The 16,197-nt window shown below is 38.5% G+C and overlaps 1 protein-coding gene across 2 annotated transcripts in view; it reads left to right on the top strand.

Annotated features, from left to right (window-relative positions):
• The first annotated feature begins 15,008 nt into the window (after positions 1 to 15,008).
• The window catches only part of msraa (methionine sulfoxide reductase Aa), a 62,446-nt gene continuing 61,257 nt past the window's right edge, over positions 15,009 to 16,197 (top strand). The window contains exon 1 of one of the 2 annotated variants that reach the window (XM_085131943.1): positions 15,009 to 15,209. In XM_085131943.1, coding sequence (XP_084988069.1) covers positions 15,074 to 15,209 — 136 coding nt within the window. In that variant the 5' untranslated portion in view covers positions 15,009 to 15,073. The remainder of the gene's footprint in view (positions 15,210 to 16,197) is intronic. The other variant, XM_085131942.1, reaches the window with a different exon arrangement.

The raw sequence follows: 16,197 nt of genomic DNA, 5'->3' as shown, positions 1-16,197 counted from the left end.
GAGGAGTAGAAAGGTTTTTTGAACCAGGGGTTTGGTTTAGTTTAAGAATAAATAAAATATAATTTTATTTCTTTTAAATGCTCAGTGTAGCACTATCCACTAACTATAATGCTAAATGCTAATTCTGTAGTACAAAATCTATATGTGCAGACATAGTTGGGAAATTTATTTCAATTTTAATTCCATTTCAATGCACTTCAGTTTAAAACCACAACAAACGTAACAGTCAGACGGTCAGAATTTAGTGTGAACAGCATGAAAACATGGATCCATCCTACCTACCTCGGATTAAAGGTTCAGGATGCTGGTGGTGGTGTAAGGATGTGTGGAATATTTTCTTGGGGCTTGTTACCAATAAAGCATTATTTAAATGCAACAGCTTATTGCTGTATATTATTGCTGACCATGCCCATCCTTTTATAACCATAGTGTGAAGCAGGCCTACAGGACTGTGGTGCACTGACAAGAATAGTAAAATATTCATAGAAGTTGCACAAAAATGTGAAGATTACAGTTTTGAAAATACAACCGTGAGCATTTTATCCTGCACTTATTGCAATACATTATCAGCTAACTGTCAGGCTTAATTAGCAAGCTGTCTTCATATACCATATGGATGCACAGACACACATATCTGCTAATTAGCGCCAAGTAACAGTCTAATAAAACACTCAAATTTCATTTTTTTATAAGCTTCTAAGCATGTTTTTTGATGCTGTAAAGTTAACCATTTTAACACAAGAGTCTGTGGAGACTGCTTATTTTTGGAGCCAACCTTAAGTGGCCGCTAGACAAATTGCAGTTTTTGCCATTTTGCACGCAAGGAAGGCAACTGAGACTAAGAGAACAAAAACTAGAAACAGTGGCAACACAAAGAGTACTAAATAGAGACCACTGCAGTCAGACAGTGAACAAAAAGAAACTGTGGAGTACATACAAACAGCTGAGCACCTGGATGATTGACACCAGTTGGGAAAAGTTCAGGGATTACAAAACAGACGAGGAAATGACAGAAACGGTTTTAGACCTTATTTTTTACTGCACTCTTCTTCTGAAGTTAGTTATTTCTTATATAAACACTCTTTTTCATAATTTTGAAACATTGCAGCAGAAATATGAATTTCCTTATGTTTGAGCATGCACCAAGAAATCCCAAATCCAAGTGACTTCTTCAGCCTTAATGACTGCAGGTTTGCCCAACCTTACAAACAGTGCATGTGTATAATGACTGAAACTAGCACCATTGATGAACAATGGGCTGTGAGGTGAGTTTTTTGATCATTAATATTCAAACTGTCATTACCATTGATCAACAACCACTGATCAATCACAATTGATCAATGAGTACCATTCACAGAGAGTTGGGGAATGGCTGCAGTCACAGCATTTTAAGATGGTGAAAGATGTATACTTAGGCCCCCTCCTCGATTCAGAGACGGTCTTTCCCTTTTCACGTAAATGGCCTCCCTGACTGCCCGCTCAAAACAGCGTTCCTCCCTGTCCAGGATCAGCAGAATCAACTTTCTGGGACTTCAAATTTAGGTTTCATGAGTTCCAGCTGAGTTCAGTCTGGAAATCCAAGCTTGGTGTTAAACCTTTAACAACAAACGAATAAATCCTAGCACAATATGCAAATACAGATGTACAGTATACAGATGTTTTACCATGATGTCATACCATGATTATAAAGCCCTTATATAGTGGGATGAAAAAGTTTGGGCAACCTTGTTAATAGTCATTATTTTCCTGTATAAATCGTTGGTTGTTACAATAAAAAATGTCAGTTAAATATATCATATAGGAGACACACAGTGATATTTGAGAAGTGAAATGAAGTTTATTGAATTTACAGAAAGTGTGCAATAATTGTTTAAACAAAATCAGGCAGGTGCATAAATTTGGGCACCACAAAAAAATAAATGAAATCAATATTCAGTAGATCTGCCTTTTGCCGAAATTACAGCCTCTAAACACTTCCTGTAGGTTCCAGTGAGAGTCTGGATTGTGGTTGAAGGTACTTTGGACCATTCTTCTTTACAAAACATCTCTAGTTCATAAAGGTTTGATGGCTTCCGAGCATGGAAAGCTCTCTTTAACTCGCACCACAGGTTTTCAATAATATTCAGGTCTGGGCTGAGATGGCCGTTCCAGAACATTGTACTTGTTCCTCTGCATGAATGCTTTAGTGGATTTTGAGCAGTGTTTCGGGTCGTTGTCTTGTTGAAAGATCCAGCTCCGGCGCAGCTTCAGCTTTGTCACTGATTCCTGGACATTGGCCTCCAGAATCTGCTGATACTGAGTGGAATCCATGTGTCCCTCAACTTTGACAAGATTCCCAGTCCCTGCACTGGCCACACAGCCCCACAGCTGATGGAAACACCACCATATTTTACTGTAGGTAGCAGGTGTTTTTCTTGGAATGCTGTGTTCTTTTTCCTCCATGCATAACGCCCCTTGTTGTGCCCAAATAACTCAATTTTAGTTTCATCAGTCCACAGCACCTTATTCCAGAATGAAGCTGGCTTGTCCAAATGTGCTTTAGCATCTCTGTTTGTGCTGTGGGCGGAGAAAGGGCTTCCTCTGCATCACTCTCGCATACAGCATCTCCTTGTGTAAAGTGCGTTGAACGATGCACAGTGACTCCATCTGCTGCAAGATGATGTTGTAGGTCTTTGGTGGTGGTCTGTGGGTCGACTCTGACTGTTCTCACCATTCGTCGCGTCTGAGATTTTAACTTGAACTGAGCCTGTGGTTTTCCATTTTCTCAGTATGTTCCTAACAGTGGAAACAGACGGCTTAAATCTCTGAGACAGCTTTCTGTGTCCTTCCCTAAACCATGATGGTGAACAATCTTTGTCTTCAGGTCATTTGAGAGTTGTTTTGAGACCCCCATGTTGCTACTCTTCAGAGAAAATTAAAAGAGCAGGGACACATACAATTGACCCCCTTAAATATTGTTTCTCATTATTGGATTCACCTGTGTATGTAAGTCAGGGGTCACTGAGCTTACCAAGCCAATTTGAGTTCCAATAATTAGTTCTAAAGGTTTTGGAATCAATAAAATTACATTCAACTATTATCACCTACAGTCAGTGACATTTCATTATGGGGAGTCTTGACTTAAACCAGCTGCTTGTCTCCCTCTTTTAAAGGATCTTTAGAGAGATCTTAGGATCATTCTGGTTCGGCTTATTAGGATCACACCCGAGAAAGGGTTTTAACAATGAGTCCTGTGTTTCTCAGCCTCTTTTATTCGTTTTTATTGTGAGAAGACTGAAAAGCAGCTCAGAGCTGTAAAAGCAGATAGATTTGTTCATCTTTCTGAGGTTATGTTTCTGATGAGTTCTTCTGGGTGGTGATTACAAAAACACCAGTTTGTTTCTGCTGTTCTCTATAAACACTGTATAAATCAGCAGTTAGACCTCAACATGAGTCTGTAGTTTAATTTAGTTTAGTTCATATAAATATCAGCTCAAAACTGGAAAAAACAGTCTATTCCTAAGATTCTTTCACAAAGGTTTACTGTGAATATGTTAAAATCATCCAAAGGTTTATGTGGTTTTGTGTGTGTGTGTGTGTGTGTGTGTTTGTGTGTGTGTGTGTGTGTGTGTGTGTGTGTGTGTGTGTGTGTGTGTGTGTTTTCTTTTTTAATGTAGCTCAAATCAACCTACTGAGCTCCATATTTTTTGCTTTGGGGTAGCTTTGGTTCAAACTCATCCTTATTCATCCTTTACTGGGTCTTGGTATTTGGATTGGTACTTATAATTTGTTTCTACTTTGAGCATTCGAAGTGGTTTATTCTACACACCATTAAGAGCTTTCTATTACTCCATGTTCACTCTATAATGGATCTACTGGGACCCATTTGGACTTCAGTATCTTGCCAAAGGACACTTGGACTTGGATTGGAGGAGAAGAAGAAGACCTGTTCTGGCTTGTGCGATCCCTCAGTCCTTTTTAGCTCCTCTCCCTTTAAGACCACCTTCTTTTTAATCCAGCTTTCTTTGAAGTCACTGCCCTTCACAAACAAAAGATTTAGCCTGCAGGTGGGTGGGGCTTCTATGCTATATAACTGAGATCCACAACTAAAACTGTGTGACAGAAGTTAAGGTAGGTTCTCATTAAATATATAAAAAATTAAACAAAAAGAATAAAGACAACAACAAGGTCACTTTTTAAATTGTATTTTATTGTTTAGCATCTTCATAAGACACTCTTGGGTATCATTATGTCCCTGAGAATATACAATAGACAAACAGCACGCACAGACACATAACACGGACTGCCTTGAAATTATTTAACCACAGTGCTTGAACAGTTGATCCGAGTATATAAATCTTGCAAAATTATATCGCAGCCAACAAATAAAACACATCTGTAACAGAAAAGTGCAAAAGCTGTGAATAAGGGTGGAGGGAAACTGCATCACATCGATTTGGTTACTTTTATTTAATCAAATAAGAAGAAAAAAAATACTGGGATAAAAAGAATTCAGCCAGAGGATAAACTATAATGCAATCATGGTGTCTTTTTCTGCAGTTCGTGTACATTAATCATCTGTTTCATCTTTCAGCTGTCAAACCCAAGATCTAATATGTGCCCATATAACACTCACAATCCATGCGTCCGTATTTTCCCATGTACATGGCAGTTTCTGAAGAAGGAGAAGGTTGTTTGTTTTTTACAGATATTTTAGCTCATCTAAGAAAAGCCCAGAGTTAAGCAAATTTCCAGTATAAGTAAAGTAGACAGAAAAAAAAAAAAAAAGTGGTTCTTTAAATAATTTAACAAGCTGAAATCAGCTAAAGAATACTTTATTTGCAAAATTCACAGTCTGAAGAAAATACATTAAGATACACCAGAGTGATTAAATTCACTCTCTGTGCATGTTCAGAACAACATACAGTAAATATCCAGTGTACGACCTCCGTTCCCAGCAGAGGAACTATACATCCTTGATCGATACACTCTGTGTTTGGGGACAATGCATTAGTAAGTGATAACTCGGGAGACTTCCTGTCCTGCTGCTATCCTTGTCTCTACTGTGAATCAGAAAATCTTCACCTACATCCGTGTCATGTATTCTCTTATTTCACACAGAGCAAAAAGTGCTTATTGGACAGCAATAATTATACAAGCAAGCATTAATTATACTGGGAACAAAGCCTGGAGGCGCTGGGAGTCAGTTTTTTTTTGTGCTGAAGTCCAAAAATATCCTTTTTCTATGAAAGATTTTAAGCCTAAAAATCTCTTCCTATTTGCATTACTTGCAGTTGCTCTGCTGCTGTTTTCCGTCCAATATCAGAAGACTTTATTCTCTTGTATAGTATTTATTGGCTTTGTCTGCATGTCAGAACCATAACAAATGAGACCCATGTGAAACACAGTTACTTTAATCACAATCCTGCAGCACTGAAGCAAAGCATGCCAGGGTGGATTCATACAGGCTGACAGGAAATTAACAGGAAGCACAGGAACACCGTAGCTGCACTTGGTTCTTATTAATATTACATGTTACATGTTATAGACATGTATGTGAGTGAAGCATACATTATTAAAGCCTCCAGCAGACCCGCTTTGTCCATACTTTTAATTCCATTTTGAATGTTAATCTGTAAACACAGGGCATTAATTAGTGGTGGGTATTAACCCGGCTGCTCACACCCTTTTCCATTTTTTTTCAAATCAGTGCTTCCAATCTGATTTAAATCTAATCTCATTTTAGAACATAATTAATGAGATCTTTCAGTGAGGACATTAACTAGACCTGCATGTCAGACAGCTTTCAAGTCTCAAAGACTACAAATTATAGTGGATTTCTTAGGATTTAGGAGGCTGATGTAAGCGAGACGCAACAGAGCAGCGATGGTAATGAAAGCAGAATGAACTGATGTGTTCTGCTGATGTTAATGAGACATTTTTAAGTGTTTATCTCGCGTCTTTCAGCGTTATCTCGTTCATTTAATTAGTTTTTGAGGATTTTTCCTTTACCTGAAGTTGAGGATAGAAATAATCTGGTTGGATTTAGGCCTTTGTAAATAAAACTACCGACTAGTTTGATCTTGAAGTTCATTATTAGTGAGCATTTAATTGGGCACAATCTCTGTATATACTGATTCTTTGAATGCTCACTGGTGGTTGGCATTCAGTTACAAAATATTAGTCCCTTCCTGCAGCTCCCCATGGTTGAAATGGTCCTAATTCTGCCAGCCAGTAGAAATAAATGTCATTTCTCAGTCTAAACTGGGCCAAATCTGCACATATAATACTACTCCAAATTTGGCACATTTGAGTATGCTGATATTTAACCCCAAATGGCACAACTCAGCTAGCTACAAATATGACTTTTGAAAACATTTGCAATATGTGGCATTAGACACTTACAAGAGCCTGGAAATGATAGCACTTTATGCTAAACTGTATTGTAAATTCAATTAATATTACTCTCTACTTCTACTAATTTTACTCCCGTTTCTGTGATTTCCAATTGAGATTAAAGGGAAAAAGCACTATTTCAAATCTTTTGATTCAGGTTTAGGAGAACAAAAGCAGAACCCTAGACCTATCCATCTACCCCAACCTCCTCCTAATACTGGCGCTATAATACTACACACAGACTAAATATAAGCTCATGTAATTCAGACACTAGAAGGCGCTGTTATAGTTAAGTCTTAATTATGGGTAGGGTTGTAACGGCATGAAAGAAAAATATGAGGACAATCTTATATCTAATAATTTTTAATAAAAAATAATAAAGGAACAAAAAAAGTCTTTTACATATATATCTATATATATATATATAGAGAGAGAGATATGTATGTATGTATGTATATATATATATATATATATATATATATATATATATATATATATATATATAGATATATAGATATATATATATATATAGATATATATAGATATAGATATAAGCTTTATATATGTGCACTAGTGGTCCGTGGTGGTACTGCAACGTCTTACCCAGTCTACCGTCAAGACAGCCATGTTAGAGAAACTGGAAACTGGAAATGCATCTTTACATCTTTGCATGACATGAACACTCAAATAAGTGTTTGTAATGGCTGATATTTGGTTGCTCTCTTGGCATTCACCGCGTGCCTTAATTGTATGGACATTTAAATCAAGGTCCGCTGTGAACACGAGGAGTGACAACCCATATTTCTCTTATTCCCCTTTGTTCTCATCTGACTCACAACATTGTGATTCTGTACAGTTTTCATACATTTATTGCTTTTTTTTCAATGCAGCTGTGGTCTTGTGCACCTCGCTTTAACGTTTCCAGTGAGTCCATTTTTACCACTGTTTTTCTTTTCTTTTTTTTTTCCCAGCACTGCTCTGTCCTACTTAACCTACTAGAGCTTTCTCTGTCCAGCTTGACTGAATCACTTCCACTTTATTCCCGTCCTTATCTGTCTCAGTAGTTTTTCTGCAACAGCAGCACTCCAGAAAATAAAATTGCTGCCAAGTTATCAAACGCTGAGGGGGTTCCTCTTTAATGTATTTCTATAAACAGATAAACAAATTTCAATATATTGAGCTTGTAAATCTCCCATGACACTCAGTGGGCTATAAATGTATTAAATATCAATATAGTGAACGCTTTATTGTCACCGTTGGGTTATATTGACTATGACTGCACTGATTATTTATCATGCCTCAGCATGCTGCTAAAACTGCCTTACAAATTGAATACAGCTGATCAAATTACACTGACAGCAACATTTATGATGATATTGGTGCTGATTGTACTAGATATTGTGAATGCAATCTATTGACAGCGTTATAATACATTATTGTTAAAGCAAAAGAGTGGTTCGTTACAATAACGGCAAGGTTTTTTTTTTACTCAGCTCTGCTCCTCTGCAGTGCTTTGTCTCCTCCTGCAGTCCACACACAGAGAGGCAGCTCAGGAGGACCCTGTAGTGGTCCATGCATAGGCGTAAACGTGACTGTGTGTGCATATCTTTCTTTTCCCTGAGATGTAAATGGGTGCAGTGTTAGAAGTGGTTCAGTGACAATCAGTTTATCCGCTGTGTATATGGACACAGATTTTAGCCCTGTGACTAAAAATGATGTCAAAATCCATCCAAGTCATTTGAATATTAATCGCTTCAATTCTTTTGGCTTCTAGCATACTTGAAATAATGTAATCTCTACTGCTTTTGTCATTTCATTGGCTTAATTTGACAGAAGTTCCACAAAAAGTGTCATCTGATGGATTTCTGGAGGGCTGAAAAAAAAAAAGATTAACATTTGTTCAATGTAAAATGATTTTTTTTAACATCATGTGACCTCCATCTGTTTTTTTCTTCACCCTTTTTTTGCTTTTTAGTTGCGCTGCATGCAACAGTAATGCATCTTCAGCTGCATTAAACGCAGACATGGTGCTCACTGAAATTGATTGACTGCATGGAGCAAGTGTAAAAATCTCTGCAAATTGATTTTCATACCCCCGGATGAGTGGAAACCAATAATGGCTTACTGGAAGACTGGAGGGGAAAATGCATTTGGAAGAGGCCAAAAAAAAAAGAAAGAAAAAAACCTAAAACAATACAGTATATGTGTAAAAAGTATTGCAGAGATGTGCAGTTTTAAATCATTAAAAACACGGCAGCACTGCGGACCATTAAAGCATCATCCTCCATTATCCAGCAGCAGCAGCAGCAGCCATAATGTACGTTCTTATACAGCACTGCATTAATGACACAGCTGCAGGGGAGGAAGCTGCTGCTGCAATTTTACTTCTCATCCCACATGAGTACACCATCCTGTCAGCTAAACAGAAAAAAAGAGGAGGGGGCAGGGGGCCATCAGGACATGTAGCCTCTTCCTTTGATTTGTGCAGATGAAAAGCAGCAGCATCAGCATCATCTGTGCTGCTCAGCGGCTCTCCGGCAGAGAGGAGGACCCATCTGCAGCCTCATTAACCGCTGAAATGCTAATGACCCAGATAGCTCATGTAGGCTAAAACTGCAGAGAGGAGGGAGGGGGTGGATGGTTGCCTTTGTGGGGGTCGGGCGTGTGTGCGTGCGTGTGTGCGCTAGAGCTTATATTGAACATTTTTAACCAATACACGACTGCAGGCACCGAATAAGTCAAATTACAGTCTGTAAAAACTGGTCTAACAGACAGTAAAACACAATAAAGATTTCCGTTTTTGCGTTTTTCCAATTACAGCATCAAATTTACCAGAAAACACCACGGCCTGCCAGAGTTAAATATTACATCTGGTACAGTATTTGTGGATGGATTTGGGCGTGAATGCAGAATTTGGCTCTTTTTTTCGCAACAGAAACAGAAAAAAAGAGAAGTTCCGCAGAGCACGACAGCATACTGCGGCTTTCGCAGGAGCAAAGCGCAGATGAAAGGGTTTTTAAACACACACACACACACACACACGCACGCACACACACACACACACACACACACACACAACGCCTATAATACCTTAGCTTTAAAACGAACAAATGTGCTATAAAAGTGTGTAACACCGTACAACAACAATACCTTTCAGCGGCAGGGTGCAGGATAAATGGCGCAGGTATCTATTTCTTTTGCCATTACCGAGCACGTTCTTATTGTTTGATGTTTAAAAATAAATAAATAAAAAGGCAGCCCAGACCTCCATTAAAAACACCGACTCTTGAGGCTCTGTGTGGACGGTGAGAGAACGATGTAAACCGGTTTTTATTTGCGGCTTGGTCCGCGGTCCTCTTCTCTGGAGGTCCTCCCAGGGATGGGATGCTGAGGATGCGGAGGAAGCGGAGGGATGTTGCGAGGGATGCGGAGGTCGGACCGTCCTTCTTCTGCACACGAGCTGAATAGGCGGTATTTCTCTCTCTCTCTCTCTCTCTCTTTCTCTTTCCAGAGAACACTCTTAAAAGTACAAATAGTCCAGACCCATAAAGAGTACAAGAGTCAAGCAAATATCCCGAACCCATCAAAATCAGGTTTTGTGCGTGCTGGGTGCAGTCCGTGTAGCTGTACGGCAGGATGGAGGAAGAGAAGTTGGGCGCAGTCAGATGGAGAGAGGATAGGGGAGGGGGTGGTCCTCTGAAAGAGAGGGAGTCAGATGAAGCCGGGTTTTTACATCCTCAGTTTCAGCTTCCAGCTCCGTCCTCCCTCCGCTTTTCATCCGCCCCGTCCTCCTCTAAGAAAGGAGGGGGGGGGGGGGGGAGTGAAAGCATCTGCCTCACCAAACACACCGAGTGAAACAAGCCCCACTCCATCTGACCATAAACTGTCATTAATTTAATCCAAATGGCTTCAAGGAACAATGCAGCTAGCCTCTGTGCTAGTATACGGACACCCAAAGCTACATTTTAAATGATGATGTAATCCCCAAACCAGGCGCATTCATCAGCCTCTGCTCTCGTGTTTTCAGGCTTGCTGTGAATTTATAAACTCGTCAGAGATTTGCTTATTGTACTTGAAATAAGCAATAACGACGGGTTGCATGGAGTTCAACAAAGGTGCAGGATGAAGCAACCAAACCGGATATAGCTTAGAAAAATGAAAAGGTGCCACGCTGAACGTGTAAAGTGCTCACCCCAAAGCCATGCCACAACGTGTGGTCTTGTAATAAATAAATAAATAAATAAAAGTGCTTTGTGATTATCATGTAGAATAATGGGAAATAAAGCCGTAATAATTTAGTTTATTTTGTTTTATTTGTTAAATTAGTTAGTCAAGGCTTTTATTTTTACATTTTCAGAATCAGAATCAGAATACTTTATTAATCCCAAAGGAAATTATAGGATTAATACATTCATATTAGAGGAGATATGTTGACATCATGGTTGTGTATGTGATTAACATCATATTTACCAAACCATTCAAGAAATAGGTTTACATTTATAAATATATACCTGTTTGATGACGAGATTTTTGGTAGAATTTTGAATGGCCTTCCAGCTGAGATGCACATAAATAAGGTGATTGTAGAACTGCTGGATACAATTTTCTAATTTTTGGTGCTCAAATTTTCTTTAGATGCTACATAAACACCGTTATTCACAAATGTTCAGAATTTCCCCCTTTATTCTTCCCTTTTCTGAGTATAAATAAAAGATACTGAGCATCTGAGACTCTCCATTCTGTGGCTCCAGCCTAAAGTGATTGGAACAACAGGGATAAAAAACCACCAAAACCTCTTTTAAGCATTTTTGGATGCGAGTTAAATTAGATGACAGGCTCTTTATGGATGAGAAAGCAGTTTAATTGGGTTTGCATTAGATAAAGCAACAGATAAAGTATTGATTTTTGTCTCTGTGGTTGAGTTTTGTCAGTGCTGCCATCATGAAGACTGGCACAACTTTTTTTCCCCTTTATGTTCAAACAAATTCAGCCACGATCCCTGCCTCAAAAAGTCAGACAGGGCAAAGTTAGAGTACGAATGGGCCCCTGCCTTCTTTGCCCCCACCTGAACCACTCAATATATCTACTAACTTTAGCTGAAATGCAGCACATTATTTTCACTCATAGTTGCACCAGGTGACATTTTCATTTAACGTGCTTCAATCAGTAGATGTTCAGAAATGTTTGGAGAAATGCTGCATTGCTTGGTTCTAATATAAAAAAGCCAAGGGGTGGAAAGAGTTAACAGTGAAGTGTACATTTAGAAAAGTCTTCTTCTCCAGTGAAAACTAAAACTGTGCACCTGCCATCTGAATTATTGATGATTCCCACCTTCATACACGAACAATGAGACACCGAAATTAACATTTTTTCCAGCATTAGCAGCATTCCTCCTGGGTTCTTCCATATGGCTCATCATCTGTCCTCTTTCCATCCATCCCCCCACCACCACCTAGTGTACTGGGAACCAGTTGACTGATGGAGGCTGTTCGGTGCTCATTTGACTGCACCATTATAGCTGCCGACTATGAAATAATCATCATCTTCCATCTCACGGAGCCAGATTGTCTTCAAGAAATCCCTACAACCTTATTTGAACCATCTGAGTAATACAGCTGAATCGTTTTCTTGAACATTTTTTTGTTTTAATTCATTGTGTAATGTTTGTGATCATTTAATATTTACTTTTCATTTCTTGTCAGGGCTGAAGTGTTCACAGCTTACATTAAACTGTTCTGCTGTTTGGATTTTTATTAAAATGTCAAATATTTACAGTTTACTTTCATAATTCAAACCATTACACCCGTGTGGTGTTTAACTCCCTGTAATTACAATTTTCATTGTTTATCTTTCATATTCTGCTTTCATTTTTCGAGGTATGGAATAAAATGTATCCGTTTTCATATTGTGTGCATGTTTGTTTTAATGGCTGTATTTTTCTAATGTTTTGGCGCCCCTGTCACATTGTTTCTTTAGTGTAAAATGGTTACAAAACTCAGCTGGAGCTCTTTTAGGGCAAGCTTTAATAAAAACCAATGAAGTTCAATCCTGTGACCACTGCCAGTAACCAATAAGTGCCCCCTCTCCTTTCTTTCCATGCTGTGTCCACTTTCTGCACCGTCTTTTCTTTTTAGGCCAGCAGAGACAAAAGCTGCCTCTGCCTTACTGACCAGCAGTTTTTCTTCTTATAATGGCGACGACATGATGGGAAATAATATCATATTAGCAGTAACAGTGTAACATCCACAGTCTTTGAAATGTTCAATATATAATGAGTACACCACTCATGGATGCTCCGTCCTCCTCTGAGGACCACTGCGTCACCAAACACAGAGTGAAATGAGCTCCCTTCCACCTCAACATACACTGTTAATTTAATCCAGATAGTTTTAACTAACAATACAATTAGCTTCTGTGCCCTAAAGGATGTGGACACCCAAAGCTACATTTTAAACGTGGCTCTATGATGATGTAGTCCCTAAACCAGGCCTGTTAATCAGCCACTGGCTTCTGCAGAAATGCGCTACCATTCATGCTCAGGAGGTGCAGCACTGGGCAATAAAGATGGTTTTCGTGGAGTTCTTCAAAGGTGGAGGGTGAAACACGTCACACAGGATCTAGCTTTGTAAAGAAAGGACTCTTTTCCCCAAAACATTGGCACAAAGTTCAGAGTGCTGTCTTAGTGTACGTTATATCTACATATTAATGTATGTTGTAATTTAACTAGCATGAAAAAAACTGTCCCTGAATAGCTGAGAAAAACTTTACTGCCTCAGGTGCTTTGTGATTATAACATAGAACAAAAGTATTCTGCTGACTACTTTCTGACCCTCCTGAGTACACCACTGGGGTTTGGGTAGTTGTATATGCTTTTGTAATAGTGTGAACACTTACGCTCACAAAACAGTGAGAAAAGTATTAAAATGCATAATTTGAGACAGAGCTTAATTCTTATTTGACAAATGTACAAATGAGATGCTGTTGTTTAAAGGGCAGTTAATGTTGACATAGTCTGTCTGCAAAAAGCTTTGACAGGTTTAAAGAAGCCTTTACAGTCTAGAACTAAAAACCCTGACTTATGACAGATTGCCTTTAGATATGAGACAGTGTCAGACATTAATGTTGTAAAAGTCCTTTTAAAGTCTTCTAGTCTACTGTAGACATAAATCTACATTATAAACAGATTCAGGTAAATTTCAGGGTCATGGTATTTATGTAGATGTATTAAATAAGTCATATTTGATCATGTGTCTCTTAGTTTTCTAAACCATTTGTCCACCATGGCGATAAAGGGGACCTGAGGTCTATCCCATCTGTCCCACAAGCGGGACACCTGCCATAGGGTGCTACTGCCCCTCACCTAAAAGTCTAGGGAAGGCAAACCACAAATCTTAGAATCAGCTTGCTGAATGAGCAACAAAGCATTTATTTAATTAATGTACAGTATTAAAGTTAGCTAGAAAAAATATACAGAACAAAACAGACATCAGGGTCTCCAAGGCCAAAACAACAACAAAGAAATAAGTACACCAGAGGAACAGCTCAGGTTGAGCAGTTTAGACACAACGTTAGAGATGCAAGGCTGAGACAAGGCATTGTGGATATATATGCCAAAGGAAGTTGATTATGAAGCTTCCAGGAAGGAGGAAAACCACAGGGGAGATTGACGGATGTATTGAAGGAGGACATGCAGAGAATTGGTGTGACAGAGGAGGAGGTAGGAACAGGGTGAGATGGACTGAGATGGTCAGCTGTAGTGACTAAAGGAAAGCTGAAAGAAGAAGAAAAAGAAAGATCTTTGAAACCCACAGGGAACTCAAACTCCAAACAGACTAAGTAATATTTTTTTAATGGTGTGAAAGACAAATGTTTCTTTCGACAGTTTGGTGTTGATGAGTTCAAACTGACACAGAGGTTTAGGTAAAATGACACATGGCCAGTTTAACTGAGTGGAATCAGTAAATAACAGCTAACAGCTCAGTGTGGAGGCTGTCTCAATGCATTTGTTTTTACTTAAGCCACTTATTGTATTATATTTGAACTTTTATTAAATAATCTCTTATTGTACCATTTTCTTTAAACTTGCTGAGCTATTTTTGTCATGTTGTGTTTATTTTTTTTTCAGTGGTTCTTCTTTATTAAAGTTGTTTTGTTACACTTTTGTGGATTGGCTCCTGTGACACAACAATTCCCCAGCTTTATACATAAATCTCTCATATTAGTATTTAACAGCGACGGAGCACCAGTCATATAAAACAACAAACCAGCTCACATCTGAGAGACTACGACTGAACTCCATTCAAAATAATAGGAATTTTTATGTTAACTTAGCCACTGGTGAATATACAGCTCATCAGTGTTCACAGAAACAAGATGAAATGAAAAACAAACCCAGCAGGTGAATTCGTCTTTATTGTGGTCCCAGTTATTTACAGGAAAATACAAATAAAAACAATGAAAAACTTTTCTAGTTAACTTTCACTTTCTGCATCGTGTGTGGCAAAGTGTGTACTTTGTCTTCAATGAGGAAATGCACTATGTTATGTTGTAAGTGTGCAATAAAACATTTTCAAAATGTGTTTTGTTTTACAGTGATCATTGTGTAACAGGCGGCACTTACAGTTACGCAAACCCGTGTGTCTGTTAGGTAAGGCTAGCTAGCGCAGCAGCAGCAGGGTGTGAGAGGTGCTGAGGGTCAATGGTCTCTCCATCCAGGATCCTTTTCGTTTGGCGTCACTTTGTCAACATTAGGATGGGAGATATGGCCTCCAAAGCACAGATGCCGACCCCAGAGACAGCGTTGCCCGGCCGGATTGAGAGTATGAAAGTCTCCGGTAAGAGTGGACCCGGTTAGCTTCAGCAGGCTAGCTTAAGTTAGCCCTGTGATATAACTTTACTACATATCCGCGTTATGTAGCGAAATGAAACGAGCTGTTTGCTAGTTTGTTTAATGTTACAATGGTCTGTGGGTAACTTCCCAGGTGTTTCCATCCATTCATGAAGAAAGCAGCTTCAGTTATAAAAATGTAATTAAGTTAAACAATCGCAAATTTATCCGATGCTACACCTGCTACTACCCAGTTAAAGTATGCTGTTACTGCGCATGCGCGTCACAGTCTCTTAACAGTGGTAGAGGAAAAAACGAATATCCGCAAATGTAGAGGTCTGTAAATAAGTATTCACTTATTTAATACCAATGTATGAATGTAAACATATTCAGTCACAGGTTAAATTTCAGCACCTAATAAGGCAACTTAAATGCTGAAGTATTAGAAGTAAAATTTAAAAAAGGAAAAATATGTGTGAGAATTTTACCTTGTGATGGAAAAATCGAGATTTTCATGTAATTATGGGCAGAAATCACAAAATATATCTTTATATTGCTTTATAACACTTTTACAGTATGCGGGTAAACCATGCTTATGTGCAGAGTCATGCTTCATAGGCCCATTTTGAGCCAGGAAAAAAAAGCTTGATTTATTATTACATTGTGAAGTTATTGTTTGTGAAGTAAACAATATTTAACAGTTGCAGCTTGCTGTGCCTTTACCTGGTTAATGATTAGTTAAGCATCGGTAGATAAATCTAAAGATAGATCAGACCAGTAGAAAGTGAATAAAAGGGAAAAAGTGTCAAAACTTTACATATTTTAAATTTATCCTCCAATTGTTTATATTTTGCAAAGAATTAGATATTTGTTTTCTCTGAATTCTGAATTCCGAAAAAGTTAGAGTGGAAATGCCCCACAGATATGTGAAAGATTAAAAGGGATCAAAAGTACAAAGTGATTTTTAATCTGACAAGGTCCAAAAATTATAAACC

This window comes from Neolamprologus multifasciatus, chromosome 15 (genome assembly GCF_963576455.1).
Source record: "Neolamprologus multifasciatus chromosome 15, fNeoMul1.2, whole genome shotgun sequence".
NCBI lineage: Eukaryota > Metazoa > Chordata > Actinopteri > Cichliformes > Cichlidae > Neolamprologus > Neolamprologus multifasciatus.
The sequence above is the reverse complement of the archived record's forward strand: the minus strand, read 5'-3'. Positions and strand labels throughout refer to the sequence as shown.